The 24,476-nt window shown below is 42.9% G+C and overlaps 1 protein-coding gene across 2 annotated transcripts in view; it reads left to right on the plus strand.

The window, feature by feature from the left end:
- CACNA1I (calcium voltage-gated channel subunit alpha1 I) overlaps positions 1-24,476 on the plus strand; it is a 614,989-nt gene that overhangs the window by 243,168 nt on the left and 347,345 nt on the right. For both annotated transcript variants that reach the window (XM_068252020.1, XM_068252021.1), the window contains 2 exons: positions 1,083-1,389; positions 8,415-8,800. In XM_068252020.1, the coding sequence (XP_068108121.1) occupies positions 1,083-1,389; positions 8,415-8,800 (693 nt within the window). The remainder of the gene's footprint in view (positions 1-1,082; positions 1,390-8,414; positions 8,801-24,476) is intronic.

Here is a 24,476-nt window from a genome sequence, read left to right on the forward strand (position 1 = left end):
TGTGGTGTTGCTCTCATGTGTATCCATCTGGAGCACAGAAGTCTTTACTCTATTTTGATAAAACCCAGGTGATCCCTGGGTGTAACCCAGGTTACAAACTTTGCATACGTAATAACAGGTAATCTTTGGGGGTGGAGGGTCAATCATTGCCTTTCTTGATCTCTAATGTTGGCCATCTGAGTAAACCCATAATAGGATGAGGTTCATGGGGTCTTTGCTCCTTCCGTACTCTGGATATCTCATTTTTATCTCCATATTCCCTGTGCTTCATGCTGTATTTTGTGCGGCAGTCACAAGACTGAAAGACGTTATCTTCAAGATTCCATCCTTGTGCCAAGCAAAGTTTCCTCTTTCCAGAGCAGATTTCTGGGGAATCATAGGAACTTTTAGAAATTGCAGAAGATGAGGAGAGAGAGGGTTTCACAAAGAGGAAGCACATTTTAACAATATCAAAAATACTGAAAGAGCTATAATTACAAATCACAAAGCCCAACAACTTTGACAGGACCCCACACTTCCAAATACCTAGGGAGGCTCATCTTCCATGGATCATATGCCAACTACGACACCCCCACCCACAACAAGTGTGCCCACCACAACACAAGCTCTGGAGGGGGCCCAAAATGGTGAGGAATGGTAAGATGTTTGGGCCATCCAATAGCTTTGGGCCCTTCTGTGGCAGAATGGGTTATTCTGCAGTAGTTAGCCTTCTAAGTATTTATTCTGAGAACTTTTCATAACTGCTATAGGATGAAAATGCCTTTGCTAATGGTAAAGTATAGATTTACCATAGCATAGATTTCAGTTGTCTAGTAGAACCGTTTAGCAGGACAAGTGGCGAAGATTAATTACAGTGACTCCGTAATAATAATCAAAGAGCTTCAGCATGGTTTAACAATTAAAAAGCAGATGACTTAAGTAATTTGCTGTAACTATTATCATTGCTGCTACGAGAAAAGCAATTAATCTATATCTTCCCTCGTGTTTGAAGAGTTTTACAATTCATGCTGGGATCTGAATGTCCGTGTTGTTTTCCGAGGCTTCAGAGGAGCATTGTAATCTCATTTTTCTTCTTTCTTCAGGTTGGCTCGTTCTTCATGATCAATTTGTGCCTGGTTGTTATTGCCACTCAGTTCTCGGAGACAAAGCAACGGGAGCACCAGCTGATGCAGGAACAGAGGGCTTTGTATTTATCTTCTAGCACAGTCGCTAGTTATGCCGAGCCTGGAGACTGTTACGAAGAGATCTTTCAATACATCTGCCACATCCTTCGAAAGGCCAAGCGCCGTACAGTTGGGCTTTACACCAGCCTTCAGAGCCGGCGGCAAAGTCGCATCGAGCTCAACAATGCTAAGCTGGGGATCAATGGCAAAGAACAACATCATCTGTGTAAGAGTCTACTGGGACATGTTGTGTAAATGTTCACAGTCTTTCTACAATCATTTCAGGAATGTTTAACAACATAGTTTAATAATTGTCCAAGAGGAATAGAAAGCATAGAACAAAATAGTGTGTTATGTTATGGTAAAACCATGGTAACTAATATGGAGATGGAATTCAAATATGTAGTCTTTTTATCCGCATAAATAACTTTTATAGGGATTCGTTGGGTGCTGTGTTGGATTAGGCATTTCAAGTAGCAATAATATACAAAAACAGCAATCCAGTTGCTGGTATTATTTATACTGAAGCATTATATAAAACAGTTTGGGGCTACCAGGATCCCTTTGGTCAGGGCAGTCTTACACAAATTGTCTGTACAGCTGTACAGAGGCACCAGTGCTGTAAAAAGAGCGGTGTACTTACCTCCTCTAGGTAGACACAAGATACTTGTTGATTTTTTTCAACAAAAACAATTTATTTACATACTCCAGACAAGTGCAACGCGTTTCGCTGGCATATCCCACTTCATTAGGCTATAACAAGGAGTATAAACCTATGCAAGTTTATACTCCTTAGGCGCTGAAAAAAATAAACAATTATCTTTTGTCCACCTAGAGGAGGTAAGTCCACCGCTACCTCCTCCTTTTTAAAGGACAACTGAAGTGAGAGGGGTATGGAGGCTGCCATATTTATTTCCTTTTAAACAATACCAGTTGCCTGGCAATCCTGCAGATCCTCTGCCTCCTAATGCTTTTAGCCATAGCCCCTGAACAAGCATGCAGCAGATCAGGTGTTTCTGACATTATTGTCAGATCTGACAAGATTAGCTGCCTGCTGGTTTCTGGTGTTATTCAGATACTACTGCAGCCAAATAGATCAGCAGGATAGCCAGGCAACTGGTATGGTTTGAAAGGAAATAAATATGGCAGCCTCCATATCCCTTCCACTACAGTTGTCCTTTAAAGTTTTTAGCTCTTTTTACACTACTGGCGCCTCTGTACAGCTGTACACTCATCGTATCCTTGGTGGAGGGGCAGTGAACCCTTTTTCTTCCGATCTACAGAGAGCGACATCTTAATCCTGAGTGTCTTATCTCCCCACCTGCCTATATAGTGGTTGCCTGGATGGTAACCCTGACTTGTGAGTATAATACTATACTTACCTTCTCACACCCACATTTCCAGTACATACTACAGTACACTATATTGGGCTCTCCTTGTCTCCCCTTTTATCTTAAGACAATTGTCAGTAGGGAATTCTGATTTTTTTCCAATGACGCTTTTTAATTTCCATTTTTCTGATTTTCAGTAAGTCTTTTTTTTCACATTTTTATATTCTCTGATTGGCTAAATACTTCCAAGTTGAGAATGCAGAATTTTACTGTGGTAATCAGAATACCAAGGACATTTTCAGTGGATCCGATATGAAAAACTAACTATAACAAGTAACTTGTCTATATGTCTTATCTAAAGTTTAGATGGTTTACACAGCAAATCTAGCTGCAAACAGCTTTAATAGAATATGATTATGTCTTCATGTGATACAATGACAGCAGCCATGTTGTTTGTAAACATTACACAGAGGCAGGCTTATCTGTATCTTGAGCACTCAGCCTGTAAAAAAAAACCTAATCCCCCTCCTCCTCCCTCCTGCCCTCTGCCTCTGAAATCAATGGCTATTAACACCTCCCCCTCCCTCTGCCCAGACTGAGCTCCCATAAGCCCTTGCTACTGCCAAGGCTCTCTGAAAACCTGTGGGCGTGGCTTATTTAGTTTATAGGGAATTAGAGTATTAAAACAAAACAAAAAAGTATTTGACTTGAGGAATGCTCTATAAACAATAGGAAAGGAACACAATTATGCAATGAGTAAAAGTTCACCTCGGATCCACTTTAAGAATACTCGCTAATATCCGAGTCTTGCGATCTTGTTATCTGACTTTCACTGAAAAATTCTGCTATCTCTGATTGGTCTAATGCTTCCGAGTTCTGTGATTGGGCTAAAATTAAGTTGTGTTCAATCAATTTCCGAGTTTCGTTTTCCAATTGGAAATGTGAAAATTTCAATTAGGAGGAAACTGAATGAACATCCCTAATTGTCAGCCCTGCCCTGCCTTCAGAAAGAAAAACTCTTTCAATGAAAGCCAAAGTAAAAAAAAAAAATTAAAAAAGAAAGTTCCAATAAAATAACCCGACCAACATAAGGGGCCCAGTCATTGTAATCCAAACAAATCAAAGGTGCATCGATGGAATTCATAAAGTTCACTTATAATGATCTCACTAGATGAGCACCCCCTCAAATGTCATCTGTTTAATTTCTTACCATTACTTACCTAATATTAAATCCCAACAGTGGCATCCCATATCTATTTTTCTGTTATCTAGAGTCAGATCACCATGTTTAATTGAAGCATACACCTCAACATTAAATTTAACAACATGGTGTATGAATTTTGCAAAGTTTTGCTCTGCATCCTAGTTGCCCATATTAAAGTTGATCAAATCTTAGATGGGGCCAGCTTGTTACTCTCACTCTAAAGGTGGACTTTAACCCTTTGGTGACAGGCTTCCTAACCCCCCCCCCCACCGTAAAGAGACTCTGTAACAAAAAAAAAAGGTCACCTCGGTAGGGGGAAGCCTTAGGGTCCCAATGAGGCTTCCCCCTCCACTGTTGCTGCAGGCAATCCAGCACTGGCTCCCCAGAAGTGTCCCGGAATCCTAGCCTGACTAGCCTGACGAGCGCTGATTTATTTACCTTTCCAGGCTCCAGCGGGGGCGCTGTTGTGGCAAACCGTATGGAGATAGGTGGAAATACCCAATCTCTGTAGTGTCCGTGATCGCTCTACAATGCAGGTGCAGGAGATTTGCGCCTGCGCAGTAGAGCGGGCCGACAGCGATCAGGTATTTCCGCCGTATCTCTGAGCGGAGAGCTGATACTGCGCCGGAGCTGGACCAGGGGAGGTAAATATTTACATGCCCGCTGTTTGGAGGGGCACAACGAGACCGCCGTGGGACACAGGAGGATGGGGGAAGCCTCAATCGGATCCGGAGGCTTCCCTCTACCAAGGTGAGTACCCCCCAGGGGAACTTTTTGTAGTTACAGGTCTTCTTTAAGGACCAGGCCATTTTACATGCGGGGGGGGGGCGCATTTGGGGGAGTCAGGCAGCTGTATCCCCAGTCTTTCTAGCTGGACATGGTGTCCCCCTCGTAGCCAGATGTCCCCCCTGTAGCCAGCAGCCTTTACTCACCTCCCAGGCTCCAGCAATGAGCAGCTCTAGCCCCCTCGGCTTTCGCCGGCATCCTCGCTCACACTGACATTAAGTTCCGGGTCGCGGCTTGATGACGTCATCAAGCCAGGACCCGACACTGACATCAGAGCGAGCGAGGGGAATGTCAGGATAGTGAGTCAATCTTCTTCTTCCCCTCAGACTGCCGCAGCTGTAATGGTGATCACTATGATCTGCCGTCGATCATAGTAATCCAGTGATCAGGAGCCAATTGCGATGGCTCCTGATCACTGAGGGGAGATGTCATATGACATATGACAGCGGGTGTGCACGGTCACGCCAGGAGTGGAAACGGCAGGCGGCGTAAATCCTACGCTGCATCAGGCTTAGAGAGCCACAAGTGCGGTGTAGGATTTACATGCGGCGGTATGGAAAATGTTAAAGGACGCCTGAACTGAGAGGGACATGGAGGCTGCAATATTTATTTCCTCTTAAGCAATACAAATTGCCTGGCTATGCTGCTGATCCTCTGCCACTAATACTTTTAGCCACATCCCCTGAACAAGCATGCAGCAGATCAGGTGCTCTGACTGACGTGTGCCTAGATTAGCTGCATGCTGTTTTCAGTGGTGTGATCGAGACACTACTGCAACCGAAGAGTTTCACAAGACAGGCAAGATTGGTATTGCATAAAAGGAAACAAATATGACAGCCTCCATATCCCTCTTAGTTCAGGTGTCCTTTAAAGAGACTCCGTAACAAAAATTGCATCCTGTTTTTTATCATCCTACAAGTTCCAAAAGCTATTCTAATGTGTTCTGGCTTACTGCAGCACTTTCTACTATCACCATCTCTGTAATAAATCAACTTATCTCTCTCTTGTCAGACTTGTCAGGCGGTGTCTGGAAGGCTGCCAAGTTCTTCAGTGTTGTGGTTCTGTGATGCATCTCCCTCCTCCAGGCCCCTCTCTGCACACTGCCTGTGTATTATTTAGATTAGTGCAGCTTCTCTCTGCTCTATTATCTTTTACAAGCTGGATAAATCGTCCTCTGAGCTGGCTGGGCTTTCACATACTGAAGAATTACATACAGGCAGAGCTGTCTGCACTCTGCAGGAAGAGACAGCCTGACACTTCAGTGGAAGATAGCTGCAGAGGGAAAGAAGCACACAAATGATCTCTTGAGATTAAAAAGGAAGGGTGTATACAGCCTGCTTGTGTATGGATGTATTTTCTATGTGTGGACATGCTGTACATCAACCTACCTTCTGTTTTGGTGGCCATTTTGTTTGTTTATAAACAAACTTTTTAAAACTGTTTTTAACCACTTTTAATGCGGCGGGGAGCGGCGAAATTGTGACAGAGGGTAATAGGAGATGTCCCCTAACGCACTGGTATGTTTACTTTTGTGCGATTTTAACAATACAGATTCTCTTTAAGATATAAACAAAACTTCTGATTGGCTTTGGTTCAGCCGACAAAAAATGGTCAGTCAGAGGCTTTTTGTTTGTCTTCCTAACCAAAGTCCACAAAAACAGCATATTGGACTTTGGATCGTTAAACCTAGATTTCCTGAATGCTGCAGCTGTTCAGTTTTAGTTGAACTGAACCAAACTAATAAATGGGGCAGTCAGGAGATTCTCTTCACTGTTATTAGATTCTGAAGATCGTGGGAGGCTGACTTATAACCTATGATGTAAACACGCACCACAGTATTCAGAAGCCTCCATATCTCTTTCACCTCGTGTTCATTTCGGGTTGATTCTGTTCTGCAACATGGAGAATGTACTCAGTTACCATTGTGGCAAAGCCAGAACAAATAGTAGGAAAGATATATACAAAAAAGTTGATCCACAAATTACAATACGCCCTTGAATAACCATTGAATAACCATTGTCTGCTGCGCGTTAAAGAAAAAGACATCCACCTGGCAGGGAAGAAAATTCTAAACACTATGCTGAAAGTATACAACACACTATGTATGCTTATTGTAGAGAGCTATAGAAATTGAATGCATATTCATACACAACACCACCCTCCACCTAGCCTGACATGTTTCACTCCCATATTTACTGGAAGCTTCATCAGAGGACAATCACAGTGCAGTAGTGCAAAACCTGCAAAACACACAGTTAAAATACATTCATATTGTCATTGGCCATATATACAAGCCAAACGTCTCACCTGTCCTGCTTGCTCTTATATAGTGAGCAGGTTGTTCATGGCAGTGTCAGCAACTTCCTGTCCACGCCTATTCTGGCTCTGACATCATAGCGTCAAAGGGTAAACTCTGTCAGTCATATGTGTTCAATAGACTGCTCATTTTACCATTTTAAATATGTATCTAAGAAAGGCGCCATATTGCAGTTGTTGTTTATATTGCAAAGCATTTATAATGCTGTAGCTGCAAAAAATATTGAAGAAAATTTCAAATCTTCAAACTTCATTGTAAACAAATCTTTATTGAAATATAAGTGTAATCACAATAAAACCATTAAAAAACATCAGCAAGGACAGAATAATATGTATATACTAATGTGTGGAAATAATTGATATGCAATGATCCATACACACATCACAAGGCAAACAAATAACTCAGTTGAACAGCATCTATTATACAGTGTAACCAAACAATTACTAACCTTCCAAGATCAAAAACACCACTGCAAAAATAGCTTGATAAGGTATGAATGCAAAAGGAATAAAGGTTACTGAAGTGCTTCTTAACGCTGCAACAACCCCTGATAACAAATAAATACATCAAGCCCCAAAAAGGATGCTTACCAGGAGTGTCCCAGGCTCTCAGTAACTATCCCTAACATGTATCGCAGACACAGCTGCTTCTTCAGAGCATAATTCGCAAATGAGTGTGTGCTCATATAAATAAGAAACCTGGTGTCCTTGTCTTCTGAGCGTGGCCACGCTCTGATGTCACCGCGTCATGTGGCGTCTTTTTCTTTAACATGTAGCAAATAGTAGGAAAGATTCAATGAAGCAAAGTATTTGATTATTGATTAGAACCACTAGAATTCATATAAAAGGGAGAGACCGAGAGCCCAATATAGTGTAGTATGTACAGGATAACGTGTAAATGATAATCAGTGAGATATATATACTCACAAACAAGGGTTACCACTCAGGCAACCACTGTAAATGCAGGTGAGGATATTAGACCTGTCCTCACTCAGGATTAAGATGTCGCTCTCTGTAGATCGGAAAGGTTCGGGGTAGGTCACCCCTCCACCAGGGGTGGACACAGTGTATTTGCTAGAAAACAGAGGCGCCAATGGGATAAAAAGTGCTAAAAACTTTAAAATTGCTAGTGAGACAGTGGTGGACTTACCTCCGGAAACCAGACACGAACAACTGTCTGAATCAAACAATTTAATTTATTAAGAGTACCCCAAGAAATGCAACGCGTTTCACAGGCACAGCCCGCTACATCAGGCAATAGAATAGGGGCCAAAAAACAGTAGCTCGGTAGAAACTGTGACAGAGGCGCTATTCATGTTTCTACCGAGCTACTGTTTTTTGCCTCCTATTGCCTGATGAAGCGGGCTGTGCCTGTGAAACGCGTTGCATTTCTTGGGGTACTCTTAATAAATTCAATTGTTTGATTCAGACAGTTTTTCTTGTCTGCTTTCCAGAGGAAAGTCCACCACTGCCTCCCTAGCAATTTTAAAGTTTTTATCACTTTTTATCCTGTTGGCGCCTCTGTTCTCTAGCAAATACTAGAATTCATATGATCGCATTTTAGTTTTGGGTGGACGTCGCCATAATCTCACTCTTGTCTTTGCTTTTCTCTAGGGGTCTGTCAGAAGCACAGCCAGTTGGAATATACTTCTCATGCAATCGTACAGCCTATAGCGATGACATTCACTTCCGACCTTTCAAACTGTCCTCAGTGCACCAAAGCTAAATGGGACGATAACCGGAAGCTTTCTGTTCCGGACAGTAACAAGTCCAGCCAGGAGGGGACGCAAGGACCGGCCAGCGAGAGGGGCAGCGGCGGCAGCACATCAGAGCTCGACAAAGAGGGAGAGGAGGACGGGGATGAAGGTTTTTGTGAGACTCTTTGTGTAGAAATTCGCGTGAAACTCAGGGGCATAGTGGACAGCAAGTACTTCAACCGGGGAATCATGATAGCCATCCTTGTGAATACAATCAGCATGGGCATCGAGCACCACGAGCAGGTGAGTCAATCATTCAATTCCATATTTTATCTACGGAGAACGTCATGCTGGAATTAGAATCATAATATGTCTAATGGTGCCCATGTTGATCGTGGCTGTAAAGGGAGATTTGGGAGGCAGAGCAACCCAATTAGTTATGAGCAAAAAATTTGCATAATCGTAATTTTGCATCGTAATTCGCAACTATGATTCAAAATCGTAATGCAAAATTTCAGGTAAAATCCTAATTCAGATAGGGTTTTAGGTATCAATATAGGTGGGCTCATGTAAGACTAGGGCTAGGCTTAGCATTAGTAAAATACAGGTAACATGTATTAATATTTACTATCGGAATTGTCACTGGCCAATAGTAGAACCATTATTCTACTAGCGGCTATTTCCGCCGCCCATATTTCCCCAGTGGATGTTACATGCCATTGTTCAGACTGTCCAGTCCAGAGAGTTCAGAGGCATTAATTAAGTGGGATGAAAAAATTCTGCAGTGATGTACCTATCTTACAGATCAGGGTCAAAGATATACAAATTTGTTTACTTACCACTGCTATGATCAGTGAATGGGAAACAGCTGTTCCCAAAGCCGATCAGAGTTACATAATCAAAATGTTTAAATATGTGTGTTGTAAGGGCATATTATTATTATTTTTGTAAATAAAGGCTTGTAATTATTGATATCATATAAAAAATGCTGAATTGAAAAAAATACACCTTTATTTCCAAATAAAATATTATCGCCACACATTGTGCTAGGGACATAATTTAAATGTTGTAATGACAGGAACAAATGGGCAATTAAATGTGTAGTTTTTACCTACAATAGCACATTTTATTTTTTAAACTATAATGGCTGAAAACTTAGAAATTATGATTTTTTTTTTCAATATTTTTCTTCTTTTTCTTCCCTGTTAAATGCATATAAAATAAAAAGTACTGCTCAAAGAGAGCCTAGTTTGTAATATATACATCATTTCAGTGTGATAAGTAGCGATGAAATTATTGTTGAATGAATGGGAGGAGCGTGATGTGAAAATTACTGTGGTTTTTTTAAGGGGAAATAACCTGTGGTAGGGTTAAGGTTCTTGAACATAAGGGCACATGATTTCATTTGACATTTATAGGTTCAACAATAGCTACGCTAAATGCTTGTATGATGATGATCAGATGACTTAATCTGGCATTCATAAGCTCAACAATAGCAAATAGGGATAATCGTAGCCAACTTTGCTAAGCTGGAACTACGCGTAGTTTTACGCAATTACACTTCGCCAAACTACGGCGTCGAAATCAAATATTCGCTTTGTATGCATTTTGTTGGACTACGCGTTAAAGTACGCAATTATGCGTAGTGCGAAGCGTAGTATATGCGGATGCTTATGCCCGTATGCAGAAAATTTTAAGCATTAATTCCTCTTTAAATGCTTACAACGGGAACTCTTCTATGTGTACATTCCTCTTTCCAATGCATAAATTTGTAAGCATACAATCGCACGTCGCGAAAAATTAGAAGCGAGTAACGCATTTTTAGTTCACTATGCAATACACATGTTAACTATGCATAGTGGGCGTAAGCTACGCGTAACAGTACATCGCTACGCGTAAATTCATAAGCGTAGTTTTGAAACTTCACCTACGAACTACGATGTGTAGATGCGAACTATGATGCGTAAATTTGCACTGGCGTAGTTTCTGCTCATCCCTGATAGCAAAGGTTGTATGATGATGATGCTGCTGCAAATATCATAAGAGTTAACTAGTATCTTAGTCAGGATGCAATTAATAAATATGAATATACTTTTTTATTGCCTTATCCCCCTGGAGGGGTATTATATGCCTAACAATGTATTGATTTACACAGTATTTCCTCAATAAACATTTGTTACAAATAAATAAAGGGTTGGCAAGGTCAATGTCTCTTGAAGACAGCAGTTTAATGTATATTCCCTTATGTATTATAGAGGCACCCGTTATATTAACAACATGAACATCAGGCTCATTATACACGTTTCACAAACTTTAACATGCGTTGTGTCGTTTGCGTGATAACTAATAACATTTACGCGCACTATGTGCTGGTGTAATGTTTACTATCCAATATGGAATGAGAAACCTGCAGTTTTCCAACATATGAATTGTAGATAATCAATGTGATGTGAAGTGTATCCTGGAGTAATATAACATTAGATTCAAGAAGGCATTCATTGCATTAACCACCTTAGCGGTATGGACGAGGTCGTCCAGTAACGCCGCGGTGGATATATCAGCCCCTGGTGGGTCTTTTTTTTACAATTTGTTTTTAAAAACACGCAGCTAGCACTTTGCTAGCTGCGTGTTTAATTCGATCACCGCCGCTTGCCGCCGATCCGCTGCTAAGTGCCGCGAAAGAGGACCTTCCCGCAGACCCTCAGTGCAGCCTGGCCAATCACTGCCAGGCTGCGCTATGGGGTGGATGGGGACTCCCCCTGACTTCATGACGTCGATGACGTCATTCCGATTGTCGCCATGGTGACGAGGGAAGACCTAACAGGAAATCCCGTTCAGAGCGGGATTTCTTGTTGGGTATGGTCGCCGGCTGCGATTGGAGGGGTGAGAGGGATGCCGCAGGGAGAGGGGGAATCATGTAGCTAGCGCTAGGCTAGCTACATGATAAAAAAAAAATAGGTTAAAAAAAACACCCGCGGCCGAGCGCTGCAAAATAATAGACCGCCAGGGTGGTTAAAGAGGCCCTGTAGTAACATATAGTAGACTGCAGTAAATGATTCAGGATACCCACGTTTATGGTCATTTTCCTGGTTTCAGCATCAGAAACACATCCTATATCTTACAAAAAAAAGGAAAGAATAATCGGACAGCCAAATTCAAAAATATGCCACTCAAAAACCTGCGGTTTCCCAATGTGTAAGCATGTGCCAAATCGCTAGGACCTGCAGTCTCAAGCATATCGGGGTCCCATAAACAAGTGTCTTTGATTCAAGCCGCGGCATAGAGAGCAGCAAGTTATCGATACCCACGTCATTACCACATTACGGTGTGCGGGAATAGCAAGTATTCCTTGATGAAGCTTTGATCACGTATGCCTAGAGGTGATGTTTGATCAGCTAACTTTGCTATCCCGAAACAGAGTGGATCCATGATTAGAGTTTCATTGTGGAAGTCTCAAGCTGTTTAACTACTCTAAGACCCCTCCACGCCAATGGGCGTGGACAAGGCGGCATCTCCTTCTCGGGGGGCGGAGCTCCACCCCACTTTCAGCCTCCGAGCGGCAATCGCCGCTCGGGAGACTGTTAGATGGCGTGATTGCCGTCAATTTACATGTACAGCTCTGCGATCAGCAGCAGCGCTGTACTGGGGACAGCCGCGTGACACGGTTGTCCCCTCCTGACTGTTGGCGGTGATCGGCTGTCATAGGCTGAAGCCTATGACAGCTAATCTCATGGATTGGCCAGCGGGGGGAGGGAGGGAAGGGGAAATATATAGAGATTAAAAAAAATAGCAAAATTTATTAAAACAAACAAACAATTGATTACAAATAAACAAACAAATAAACATCCAGGGGGTGATCTGACCCCACCAACAGCGAGCTCTGCTGGTGGGGGGAAAAGGAGGGGGGAATCCCTTGTGTGCTGTGTTGTGCGACCCTGCAGCTTGGTTTTAAAGCTGCAGTGGCCATATTTATAAAAATAAGCCTGGTCTTTAGGGGGGGTTTTCACTGTGGTCCTCAAGTGGTTAAAGAGGAACTGTCGCAAAAATCTTAAAATTTAAAACACATACAAATGAGAAGTACATTTCTCCCAGAGTAAAATGAGCCATACATTACTTTTCTCCTATGTTACTGTCACTTACAGTAGGTAGTAAAAATCTGACATTACTGATCGTTTTTGGGCTAGTCCATCTGTCCATAGGAGAATCTCAGCATAGCCTTTATTCTTTATAAAGGAGCTCCCTGAAGAAGATTTATACAAAGATGCTGGCCAGCCTCCCTGCTTACCATACACTTCTTTGGCAGTTGGATGGAGCAACTGCCATTCACTAAGTGCTTTTAAAAATAAAGAAAACCCTGAGAACCCCCCTATGAGAAGATGGGCTAGTCCAAAATCTGTTGGTAATGTTAGATTTCTACTACTTATTGTAAGTGACAGGAACATTGGAGAAAAGTAATTTATTGCTCACTTTACTCTGGAAGAGATGTACTCCTCATTTGTATGTGTTTTAAATTTTAAGATTTTTGCGACAGTTCCTCTTTAAAGAGAACCAGAGACGAAGCACCCTCATGTATTTTACTACATTTATCAGTGGGAACATGACAGTAAACACTTACCCTGCTTTTAATTTCATTCTTCTTTGCTCAATTTGCCTGTTATCAGCTCTGATAAAAATCCCCCACTGAGCATCCAGTCTAGGTTTGACCCGGAATCATTATAGCTGAGTCAGTCTTCTGTGGAGTCTTTTCAAGCCCAAGCCCGCCCCCTCCTAGCTCAGCTTTCCTGCTTTGCATACTCAGAGCTCTGATGACATAGGAGGGGCTGCTCTGCTGAGTAAGAAGTTCTGAAACAGACAAGTGCAGCTGTGTGATCTGTGTGCACTGTGCAGTCGTCATTATTATTTGTGCAGTTTCATTCGTATGAGAGACACTTCCTACAGGCAGCTGCACAGCATACCGGAATAATAAGGTTGAAAGCACACATATGAAAGGCTGCAGCAGCAGCTCTGCTTGTCTACTGCTTCATAGAGTCTAGACAGCACATCCAGAACAGCTCACAACCCGGAAGCAGGAGAGATATGAGCCGGCGGCCATATTGGATTTTTTCTGGAGCAATAATGTATAAAAAAAACACTCAAAAAGGCACACCAGAGCGGCGAAATTATCAGGTAGAGCATGTATTCTTTACAAGCTATCGGCGGATATGTTTTTTTTGTGTGAAACGTTCATCTCTGGTTCCCTTTAAGTGCAATAAATTGCTGATCCTATAGTATCTGATTAGGAATAGGAACAGCACCCAGAATCGGCTGATTGTGATTTTCATGTGTGTGAGGTGACATGGTGGTGGAGGAGGGGCTGTAATTGGCATTTTGCACAGGCTTTTTGCAAAGGCATTTGCTGGGCGATTGCCTTGTGCTTTAAATGCTAAGTAGCCCATTACAGTATAATCTTGGCCAGGAACCAGGTGTTTTTAAATGTATGTCAGTGATTTTAATATGTATGTGGTGCAGTATGTGTCGATGTCAAGGCGACAAATAAATTAAAACTTTGTATATGCATGAGACTGCAGGTCCAAACAATTTGGCATACATCCTATATCTTACTGTCTTATTGGTGTGTAGCTCCACCCTCCCAGTGATGTCACAGCCTTGGCTGTTTAGCTATGCAGAATTGTCTCCCTCGGAGCATTTCGAGGGACCAGATATTATCTTCACTGGCTTTGGAATTCTCTGAAACAAACATCTTGCAGAGCTGCAGCTGACAGCAAAAGATATCGCCACTTGTGATGAATTTCAGAATGTAAATCAGGGAGAGGAAAGATTTTACAATCGGCAAACACTGAATAAATACATTTATAAATGAATATTGTAAAGTGACAAGCAATTTTGTTCAGTACATCATATTCACTATAGTTCCTCTTTAACATCCTTGGCGTTATGATTATTTTCAGATTTATTGTCTAAAAGCCGTGCAATTTTTTCACAAACTTTTAGACCCTAAAAACATACCACAGAGAGATCTGCAGCAGCTCCTCCATATAATTCACTCGCCGCTCTAAGCTGTGCATTCCCGTCCCGAGCCTCTGAGGGCTGGTGCAAACCAAGAGCGCTTCTGAGCGCTTTTAAAAATGCCAACACTTTGAAAAGCGCTTGGCTAATGTTTTTGAATGGGATGGATCACACCAGAATGATGAGCTTTTCTACCAAACACAAATGTGGGTCCTGCAGCATTTCTGCTGATTTCTGAGGCGATTTAGTCTCAATGTTAAGTATAGGAAAGTGGAAAATCGCTCTGAAATGCGCTAGATTAGAGCGATTTTCCAAGCGGTTTTGTTACAGAAGCTGTTCAGTTACAGCTCTACTGTAATAAAAAATAACAAACGCTACACCAAAACGCTCCAAAAATCAACATGCATGATCAGAAAATCGTTAGGCATATGCCTAGAATTGCCTAGGAAAATCACTTCAAAAAGCGCTGAGCGTCTGCGATTACACCGGCACTTTTTGTTGTGCACTGGCCCTGACTGGGGATTACTGCTAAGGAGGTTAACTGTGGGCCTTGGAGTAACCAGTGATCGGTAATGACCAGTCTATACAAGTTTGAGCCAGGAACTCTGTATTATGTTTATCCATTTAGGATTCTAAATGTACTGAATCATTTACTACATTTTACTTTACGTCAATTTGGTGCTTCTTTATTGAGAATCTGTACTGTAAAATTCTTACAATAAAAAGCATACCATTCTATTCACTATGTTCTCCTGAGCCCCTCTGTGCTGTTTCTGCCACTCCCTGCTGCAATCCTGGCTTGGAATTGCCAGTTTTAGGCAGTGTTTACAAACAAAAGACATAGTAAGTGATAGGCTGAGAGTAGCTCAGTGTGTGATTCATAACAGAGTGTGCAGGGGGCTTGGAGAGGGTGTGTATAGCTTCTATCCAATCACAAGCAGCACAGCACATTCCAGCCTGACTGCCTCAGCCGACAGAGGAGAAAAGATTAGATCATATAACAGAGATAACACAGCCACTGTGCAATTAGGAAAGGCTGCAGTAAGACAGAGCACATTAGAACAGCTATAGGAGCTTATAGGATAGAAGAAATAAGGCTCAAAATTTTGTTACAGAGTCTCAGGTGCACCCCAACTTTGTATGATCATTTATGTTCTTAAGTCGTGTTTCACCCTTAAGACCACGACTAAGGGCTGGAACCCCCAGGGCGAATTTTGCAATGTTTTGGGATCACCGACAATCACAAATGAGAGGGTGGGGGGAGCCCATGAGTGCGATTGGGATTAGGGGTAATTGCAGTCGTAGGACATGTACCATTTTAAGTGCTCTTGCACACAATGCAAAGTATATACGCATAAATCGCTTATCAAAGTGATTATGCAGCAATTTGGGGGGGCCAAGCTATTAGCCTTCAAACAAACTTTATTATACTTACTCTCTGTATTTCTTTCTTCTGTCTGTAGCTTTACCCACTAAAGGAAGTGGTCATAGGTGCTTATCTGATTGGTCATACAGGAGCACCAATGACTGCTTCCTTTAGGAGGCGGGGCTATGGACGGAAGAAGGACGCCTGGTAAGTATAAAGTTTTATACCAAAAAAAAATGCAGATCGCTAATCAGAAGCAAATCTAAGCATCAGGTAATCGTGAGTTTCTAGCCTAAAGCAAGTTTTATGTATCTTGGCATACCAGTTAAACATGATGCAGCTCTGTAAGCTTATTTAAACTGTTAGACTGTAATAATACACAGAGCAACAGGACTTCTCCACCTTTGCCACATGGGTAACGGGAGTTAAGTGTGTAGAGAATCCCCCATGATCCTTTGTTTCCTCCTAATGTGAGTTGAGCAAATTATGCCTAAGCATTGTATTTGTAGAGTAGCGAGAGCTCCACGTTTTGTGGTTCATTGTGTGACTCACCAGTTGTTGGAAGAAAGATTATGAGAAAACATTAGAGCTATATATTTTTCCCCACTATTTCATAATGATCCCAGTGTGATACTATTTATGCTGTAAATAGCAGAAAGTTTTGTGTCTGAAAATAACTGCAGTGCGGTTTACCGTCGGGATGTCGGAGGTCTAAGCTTACCGTAAAGGGTTTAGTTAATCCCACAATCTGAGGTCTTTTTCTTTTTGTTAGTTGAGAACTCAGTTTGATTAACTATATAGGGCCATAGCTAAATGTATTAGAGGCAGAGGATCAGCAGGACAGCCAGGCAACTGGTATTACCTAAAAGGAAATAAATATGGCAGCCTCCACATACCTGTTGCTTCAGTTGTCATTTACAGAGAACCTGAACTGAAAATAAAAAGTCAAAAATAATCATACACAGGTCATACTTACCTCCTGTGTAGTCTACTCCTCAATCTCTTTCTCCTCTCCTGTGTCCCAGTTGTCCAATATGGTCAATGGATTTCTCTGTCCTGCATTTTAAAAATGGCCATTACCCCCTAACAGCTTCCTGGTCAGAACACTGTTAAACTGTAATACCACCCACTTGAGTCATAGGGAAACATGGACATTACCTTGCACATTCAGTTGTAACTGACAGCTGCTGATATATAACTGACAGCAACTGGTATATTTCAGTTCTGACAAAATATTGTCAGTACTGGAAGGGATCACTGTAAGAAGAAATTGGTGAGCTTCTGAGAGGAACTGATGGTGAGGTTAGTATGTAATATTCATTTGCAGCTATATCATGTGTTTATTTTAAATAATTTTCTGCGCTTCAGGTTCCCTTTAAGGGTGTGTGTGCAGGCTGATATTAATTCTTACCTTAGTTTAAAAGAATAAAAATAATTATATGGCTACTTAAAGTAAATATAATCCACAAGATAAGTATTTTGAATCTACCCCTTTGGCTTTTGTACTCACTTCTTTTAATAGCAGTAGCAAACAAAACAACAAACAAACAAACACAGAACATTTATATCGCGCTTTTCACCTGGCGGACTCAAAGCACCAGAGCTGCAGCCACTAGGACGCGCTCTATAGGCAGTAGCAGTGTTAGGGAGTCTTGCCCAGGGTCTCCTACTGAATAGGTGCTGGCTTACTGAACAGGCAGAGCCGAGATTCGAACCCAGGTCTCCTGTGTCAGAGGCAGAGCCCTTAACCATTACACTATCCAGCCACTGCAGTAGGGTATTGCACCGTGTTAGCCATTAGTAAAAGCCTAATAGATACAGTAAATAAGGCATTGCAGCAGAGAAGAATGGCATGCGGATGTTTGGAGGAGACATACCGCTACTCTTCATCCAGTGTCTCTCATTGCTCTCTGTCACTGTCTCTCACCCATAACTGACCTGATGTGAACTCACTCAATCTCTTGCATGAGTGTGCATGCATCAACGTGTGAGCTTGTAACACATCTGGAACTTGACTGAGCTGAATTCCGGGGAGATGAGACAGATGTAGATGGAAGGCAACGGGAACTGTCTTCTAGAATGTGTGGTCACTGCAAAACTGCCTGATTTTATCTGTTACTAGATCCTTCATGTTTCAGTTTTGTCTTTGGAAGTGATTTGTGGGGTTGTGGGGTTATCCTAGCCTCTAATAGGAATGAATGAATGAACAGATTTTACTTAAAGGACAACTGAAGTGAGAAGAATATGGAGGCTGCCATGTTTATTTTCTTTTAAACAATACCAGTTGCCTGGCAGACCTGCTGGTCTATTTGGCTGCAGTAGTGTCTGAATCACACCAGAAACAAGCATGCAGCTAATCTTGTCAGATCTGACAATAATGTCAGAAATACCTGATCTGCTGCATGCTTGTTCAGGGTCTGTGGCTAAAAGTATTAGATGCAGAGGATCAGTAGCAGGGATGCTAATCCGAATTCTGGATATCCGGGTAACCCGGATATCTGAACTTTTTTACGCTATCCGATTCGGATTCTGGATTTTTAAAAACAATCTGGCTAGCTATCTGCGGATATTTGGGCGCGTAACGCGGATATCCGTGGATATTGCGGATATCCAGATCTGAAATACTGTAACTAAGGAGATGACGTCCTGGAGCCAATTAGAGGGCTCCCAGCAGAAACCCTAGCAACCAATCACAGAGGGGAAACCTGGCCAGCCCCACCTGACCTCATTGAGCCAATCAGAGGACTACCAGCCTAAACCCTGACACCCAATCACAGAAAGGAACACTGGCCAGCCCCCCTGTATAATAAGGAGGGCTGCCATGATGAGACATATCGTCTTAGCTTGCTGAATGCTCACTGAGAGACATGCGCCAGTGCTGATGGCCTAGCAAGGGCTGTACACAGTTATAAACCTAAAGCTGTTCAGTGATTAACCCCTTCAATACTATCACTACACTATTGTTAAATCATTAATTAGCTTGATTGATGTCATAGTGTGACAGTCAGAGTGTGTGCTCCAGTGCTGCTAGCCTAGTAAGGGCTGTACACAGTGATAAGCTGTTCAGTGATTAACCCCTTCACTATCACTACACTATTGTTAAATTGTTAATTAGCTTGATTGATGTCATTGTATGACAGTCAGAGTGTGTGCTCTAGTGCTGCTGTCCTAGCAGTGATAAACTGAAAGCTGTTCAATGATTAACCCCTTCACTATCACTACACTATTGTTAAATCATTAATTAGCTTGATGTCATTTGTGTGACAGTCAGAGTGTGTGCTGCAGGCAGCTGATATGTGTCTGCGTGTGTTCTGTGCACAGACCAGGCCAGCTGCTGCCTGCTGGCCAGCTATTAGCCTTAGGTATAGGTTAGGGTAGGGATTAGGCGATAGGATTACTGTGTTATTGTGTAGTTAGTACTGTAGTACTGCAGTCAGTGCTAGTAGTTGTTAGAGTAGTAGTACTACTGTGTCAGCTTTCTACAGAACTGCTGTGCTGTGAGCAGTGCCAGCGTGACAGTTAGTGTGCACTAGTGTCTTCTCCATTGCTGTCTGACTGTCACTCGGCACTTGGCACATGCCACGTGGTGGCACTTGGCACGTGTCATGTGTCGCTTGCCACGTGTCACATGGCACTTACCATATGTCACGTGGCACTTGCCACACAAGTGCCATGTGACACTTGGCAAGTGCCACATGACACTTGCCAAGTGCCATGTGACATGTGGCAAGTGCCACGTGCCATGTGACCCGTGCCAAGTGACATGTGGCTAGTGACACGTGCTAAGTGCCAATTGCCACATGCCATGTCCGGCATGCTCCTGGCACACATTACTCCTGCTGCTGCTGCATTGCCCTGCTCCTGCTGCCTGTGCAGCTCCCACCGCCAGGCCAGGGTGCCACAGGCCACTGATACCACCTATATTTAACCCAAAACACAAGTGCTGTGTCATTTTTTGGAGGTGTCTTGGCTGAAAACTGTCATGTCCCAGTTGTGCCCCAGTTGGACTTTGGACTCAATGTGGGCTGCACGACCGCTGTCTGGAACCTAGGCCTAATGTTAATTGACAGCCAATTTTTTTTGGGGAGGGGGGGGGGGATTTTAAGTCCCCACATCATCAATTAGTGTTCCCCTTTTAAAAATAATGATGCTACATGCCTCATTAACCCTTAAAAAAAGTTTTTAAAGCATGAACGCGGATATCTGAAAGTTCGGATTCAGATATCTGATTCGGATCCGGATCAATTCAGACTTTGAAAAGGGGTATCTGAGCAGCACTGATCAGTAGGAAACCAGGCAACTGGAATTGCTTAAAAAATAAATAAATATGACAGCTTCCATATCACTCTCGCTTCAGCTGCATGCAGTACTTTATACATGGCTAAGCCATGTTAGACTGTGCGCACATGCTCAGCAATGTTGGGGAGGAGGGGAGAGCGGCCAGGCACATGGCTAATTAATATTCACTGCACGGTGTGACGTGCAGTGTTTACTTCCTGGAGCGGCCGCTTTCTGCAGCGATTGGCTGGCGGGACCACGTGATGCCGCATGCGTCCAAGAGTACGCATTACGGCATCACGGACGCCAGAGTGAGCTGCACAACGCGGCTCGCTCTAACGTCCACATCCAACACCACCAGGCGTTGCGTTAGGGGCACGTTATGCGACCATAACGTCCCTAAAACGCAACGTCCTGGTGTGTAAGTAGCCTTAATTACAAATTCTGACTGTGGCTGGGAATACATTAGGCAGTGCAGAAAACCATGCTTTTTTTAATGCATTTTTGGGGTGTTTTTGTATGCTTTGTGTTTCACGTTTGCGTTTTTATTAATTTCCCTAATCAATGGAATAAATTAAAGAAACACTTCTTTATAAGCAAAATACTGCGCTGAATAACATTTGCCATCGGTTCATGTCATTCCATATTTATGTTTTGAGCCACTAGGGGGATACAGAACCGTGAACACAAAAAACGATAGAAGCTGCATGCAATCGACAGTAAACACATTGGGATGAACGCTTCCATTCAGTTAATACAAGACGCAGTGGATCCTGTCGCTAATGACGTAGACAAATGCTAGCAGCCATCCATCTGAACAGGCTTTAAAGTGAAATTACTAAAATGATACAGGGGGTGCCCCAAAGATTGTCTTACTTCTCCAAAGAATCAAACTGAAATCTAGGATGATACATTTTCGGTGGGGCATTGTTTCCATGAGAACCAGGTGGAAGCTTTCAGTGCATATTTGTTTGACACTCGATTCTGTAGGCACTAGTTTGTGATTGACCTCAGGAAGCAGGTGGATGACCTGCAAAACGTGTTGTTGTCTAAATTTTGGAGGCACAAGAAAAAGACAACACGTTTTGCAGGTCATTCACCTGTTTCCTCGGGTCAATCACAAACTAGTGCCTACAGAAAACAGTGCACTGATGGCTTCCACCCAGTTCTCACGGAAACAATGCAAAAAAAAATAAAATGTATCATCCACTATATTGGTTTGATCCTTTAGAGATGTAAGACAATCTTTAGCCTTTCTTTGTAAACTGATTTTATGACTATACTAGTAGAACCAAGCCTGTTTAACCACTTGCCGACCGCACAGTCGCACACTCATACCGTGCGGCGGCAAAGTGGTAGCTGGAGGACCAGCGACGCACATCTGCGTCGCCAGGTGCCTCCCTAATTAATCAGGAAAGGCCGCTCGCGCGAGTGGCCGTTTCCTGTTAGATCACGGAGCGGGTCTCCGTGAATAGCCTGCGAGCCGCTGATTGCGGCTCGCAGACTAAATGTAAACGTATGAGACATATGTCTCCTTTGTTTACATTGTACGGCACTGCTGCGCAGCAGCGCCGTAAGGCAGATCAGCGATTCCTGGCCAATCAGCGGCCGGGGATCGCCGCCATGTGACAGAGGACAGCCTGTCACAGGCTGCACAGGACGGATAGCGTCCTGTGCAGCCCGGATCACCGGGGGGGGAAAGGTAGGAGAGGGAGGGGGGAATTTTGCCGCGGAGGGGGGCTTTGAGGTGCCCCCCCGCAAACCTCAGGCAGGCAGGAGCGATCAGACCCCCCCTGCACATCATCCCCATAGGGGGGGGGGAAGGGGGGTGATCTGGTCGCTCTGCCTGCACCCTGATCTGTGCTGGGGGCTTCAGAGCCCACCCAGCACAGATCACTAAAAACAGCGCTGGTCCTTAAAGGGGGGTAAAGGGTGGGTCATCAAGTGGTTAAAAATGGTCTCTAGGTCTGTGTTTTGTTTTTTTTTAACATCGCCTGCGCGCGCACCCGTCCCCCCACCTGGCCCCGTCCTCCAGTCCCAACTGCTGTCCGGGTCCATGCTGCACAAATGCGCAGTAGCAAAAAACACGGACCCAGATACACAGAGACAGCACTACGCAGGGATACAGGGGTTTTATTATAGAGTATATTATGACTTTTGGGCACTTCCTGTGTACTGCTATTCTATCAGGTGGTTGTTTTGGTGTTATTAGTTCTGCTTTGCCATTTTTCCTTGACAATCTCACTCTGTCCCTTGAGTCCTGCGTTGAGTCGTGGCAGTGCATAGTTTCAGCACCAAGGACAGCAGCTGGTTTTCGCTGTAGCACTAATTGAATATTCCAGGGTGTTGGATTGATCTTAGCAGCTAAATCTTTCTCTGTATATTTAGATCTCAGCATTTTGCTGCTCCATCTTTCTTCTGCACATTAACATACATAATTATATACTGTATACTCAGGGTGCATTTAAATTCAGCAACTTAAGCTATATTGTTGGTAGACGCACTGTTCTTGAACCCTGCTTTCAGGAAATGCATCAGCAGAGAATTAACGTGTTGGTTTCTTGAAATATGTCATTATTGGAGGTGCGGTCTCTGTAAATTAGGCCTCACATTAGGCCTCACACTGATGAGTAATTGCACTTAACCCTCTGCCTGGTGTCATCAAACAAGTACTAATTGAAAACTTCCAGGGTTACGTAAAAACATTGTTAATTAATCAGCAGCAGTTCATATCTTTTCTCTTTTTTTTTTTTTTTAAATCTTTTTATTTTATGTATTTTTTTTTTCATTACTAAGAACCTTATTTGTAAAGGGACAAATGATCGGAGATGCTTACACCTGCATTTTGCAAGTTATCCACTAGGTGGCATTTATTGACATTCACTTCATTTATAAACAGAAATTATTATTATTATTATTTATTGTATTAATAAAGTGCCAACATATTACACATGCATTTATAAACAGAAATTAATATTATTATTTATTATATTTATACGCATGCATTTATAAACAGAAAGTATACCAATAATGGCTACTACTACTACTACTACTACTACTACTACTCCTCCTCCTCCATCATGATTTATTATGTTTATAAAGCACAGCATATTACGCAGAAATGGTTGAGAAGATGCCAGAAATTCTGACCTTATGCAAATCATATGCAGCTTGGAATTGGACCAAATATACTGATTCTTATAGAATTCAGTGATTAGCATTTACCTATATTGGCTCCAGGATTAGAAAGCATAAAACCGAGAGCCCAATATAGTGCAGTATGTATTAGAAGAGGGGAGGTAATATATAACGTAAGTATTATACTTACAAACCAGGGTTACCGCATAGGCAACCACTGAAGATGCAGGTGGGGAGATTAGACCTGTCCCCACTCAGGGTTAAGATGTCACTCTCTGTGCAAAGAGGAAAAAGGGAGGGTGTATCACCCTTCCACCAAGGGTGGATAACTTACTTTGTAGAGATGTACAGAGGCGTCAAAAGAGTAAAATACGCTAAAATCATCTAAAACACATTCAGGAGGCGGTGGTGGACCAGCCACTCCAAAAAGACACGATGCTGTCAATATAGTTCATAAAATGTATTCACATACTCCTAGTGATAACTGGCAACACGTTTCACGGGCACAATCCCGCTTCATCAGGCAACAAAACAACAGGAGTAACAAACAGCTAAGGGTCTAGACAATGCTTGGCACCTCTGTGATTGGCTCCAATTCATTAAGCATTATTGCATTCAGTAAGGGCGGTTTGCAGGTATGCATCACTTCCGCTACCCATCCGCGTCACTTCCGCATCTCCCGATGGGGAAGTGTATTGAAGGGGACAGCCGGCAGATGCAGCTATGCGAGAATCTGCAGCATGCTGCAGATTCTCGGATCGCTCCGCACCGCTCCGCATACAATGCACGCAGTGGAAACTGCACCCGCGGTGCGATGCGGCTATGTAGCCGCATCGTACCGCTTCTAATCAAAACGGGCATAATGCAGGAAATAACAGATTTTAACACCAGCCTGGAGCTGCCAGTAACTAGCAGTCTGCATTCAGTAAATTGGACAGACAAAGCAGATAGCCATTAGGAAGAGTCACTCCGTCCTACTGCTCCATTTGATCCGATGCACTTCTGGGCGGCACATTTAAAGAAGCTTTTCTGTACCCCTTTGGACGTGCAGATCTGTATACTGATACCGAGAAGAGGGCTCTCTAGTGTTATGCAGGCACAACTAAAGGAATGCAGAAAGCCTTTTGGTCACAAGACTGAAGAAGGAAAGGCTCATGCACACCACTTGTAGGAGAAGAATGACAGCTTCCT

The sequence above is a fragment of the Hyperolius riggenbachi genome, chromosome 9 (assembly GCF_040937935.1).
Source record: "Hyperolius riggenbachi isolate aHypRig1 chromosome 9, aHypRig1.pri, whole genome shotgun sequence".
Taxonomy (NCBI): Eukaryota; Metazoa; Chordata; class Amphibia; order Anura; family Hyperoliidae; genus Hyperolius; species Hyperolius riggenbachi.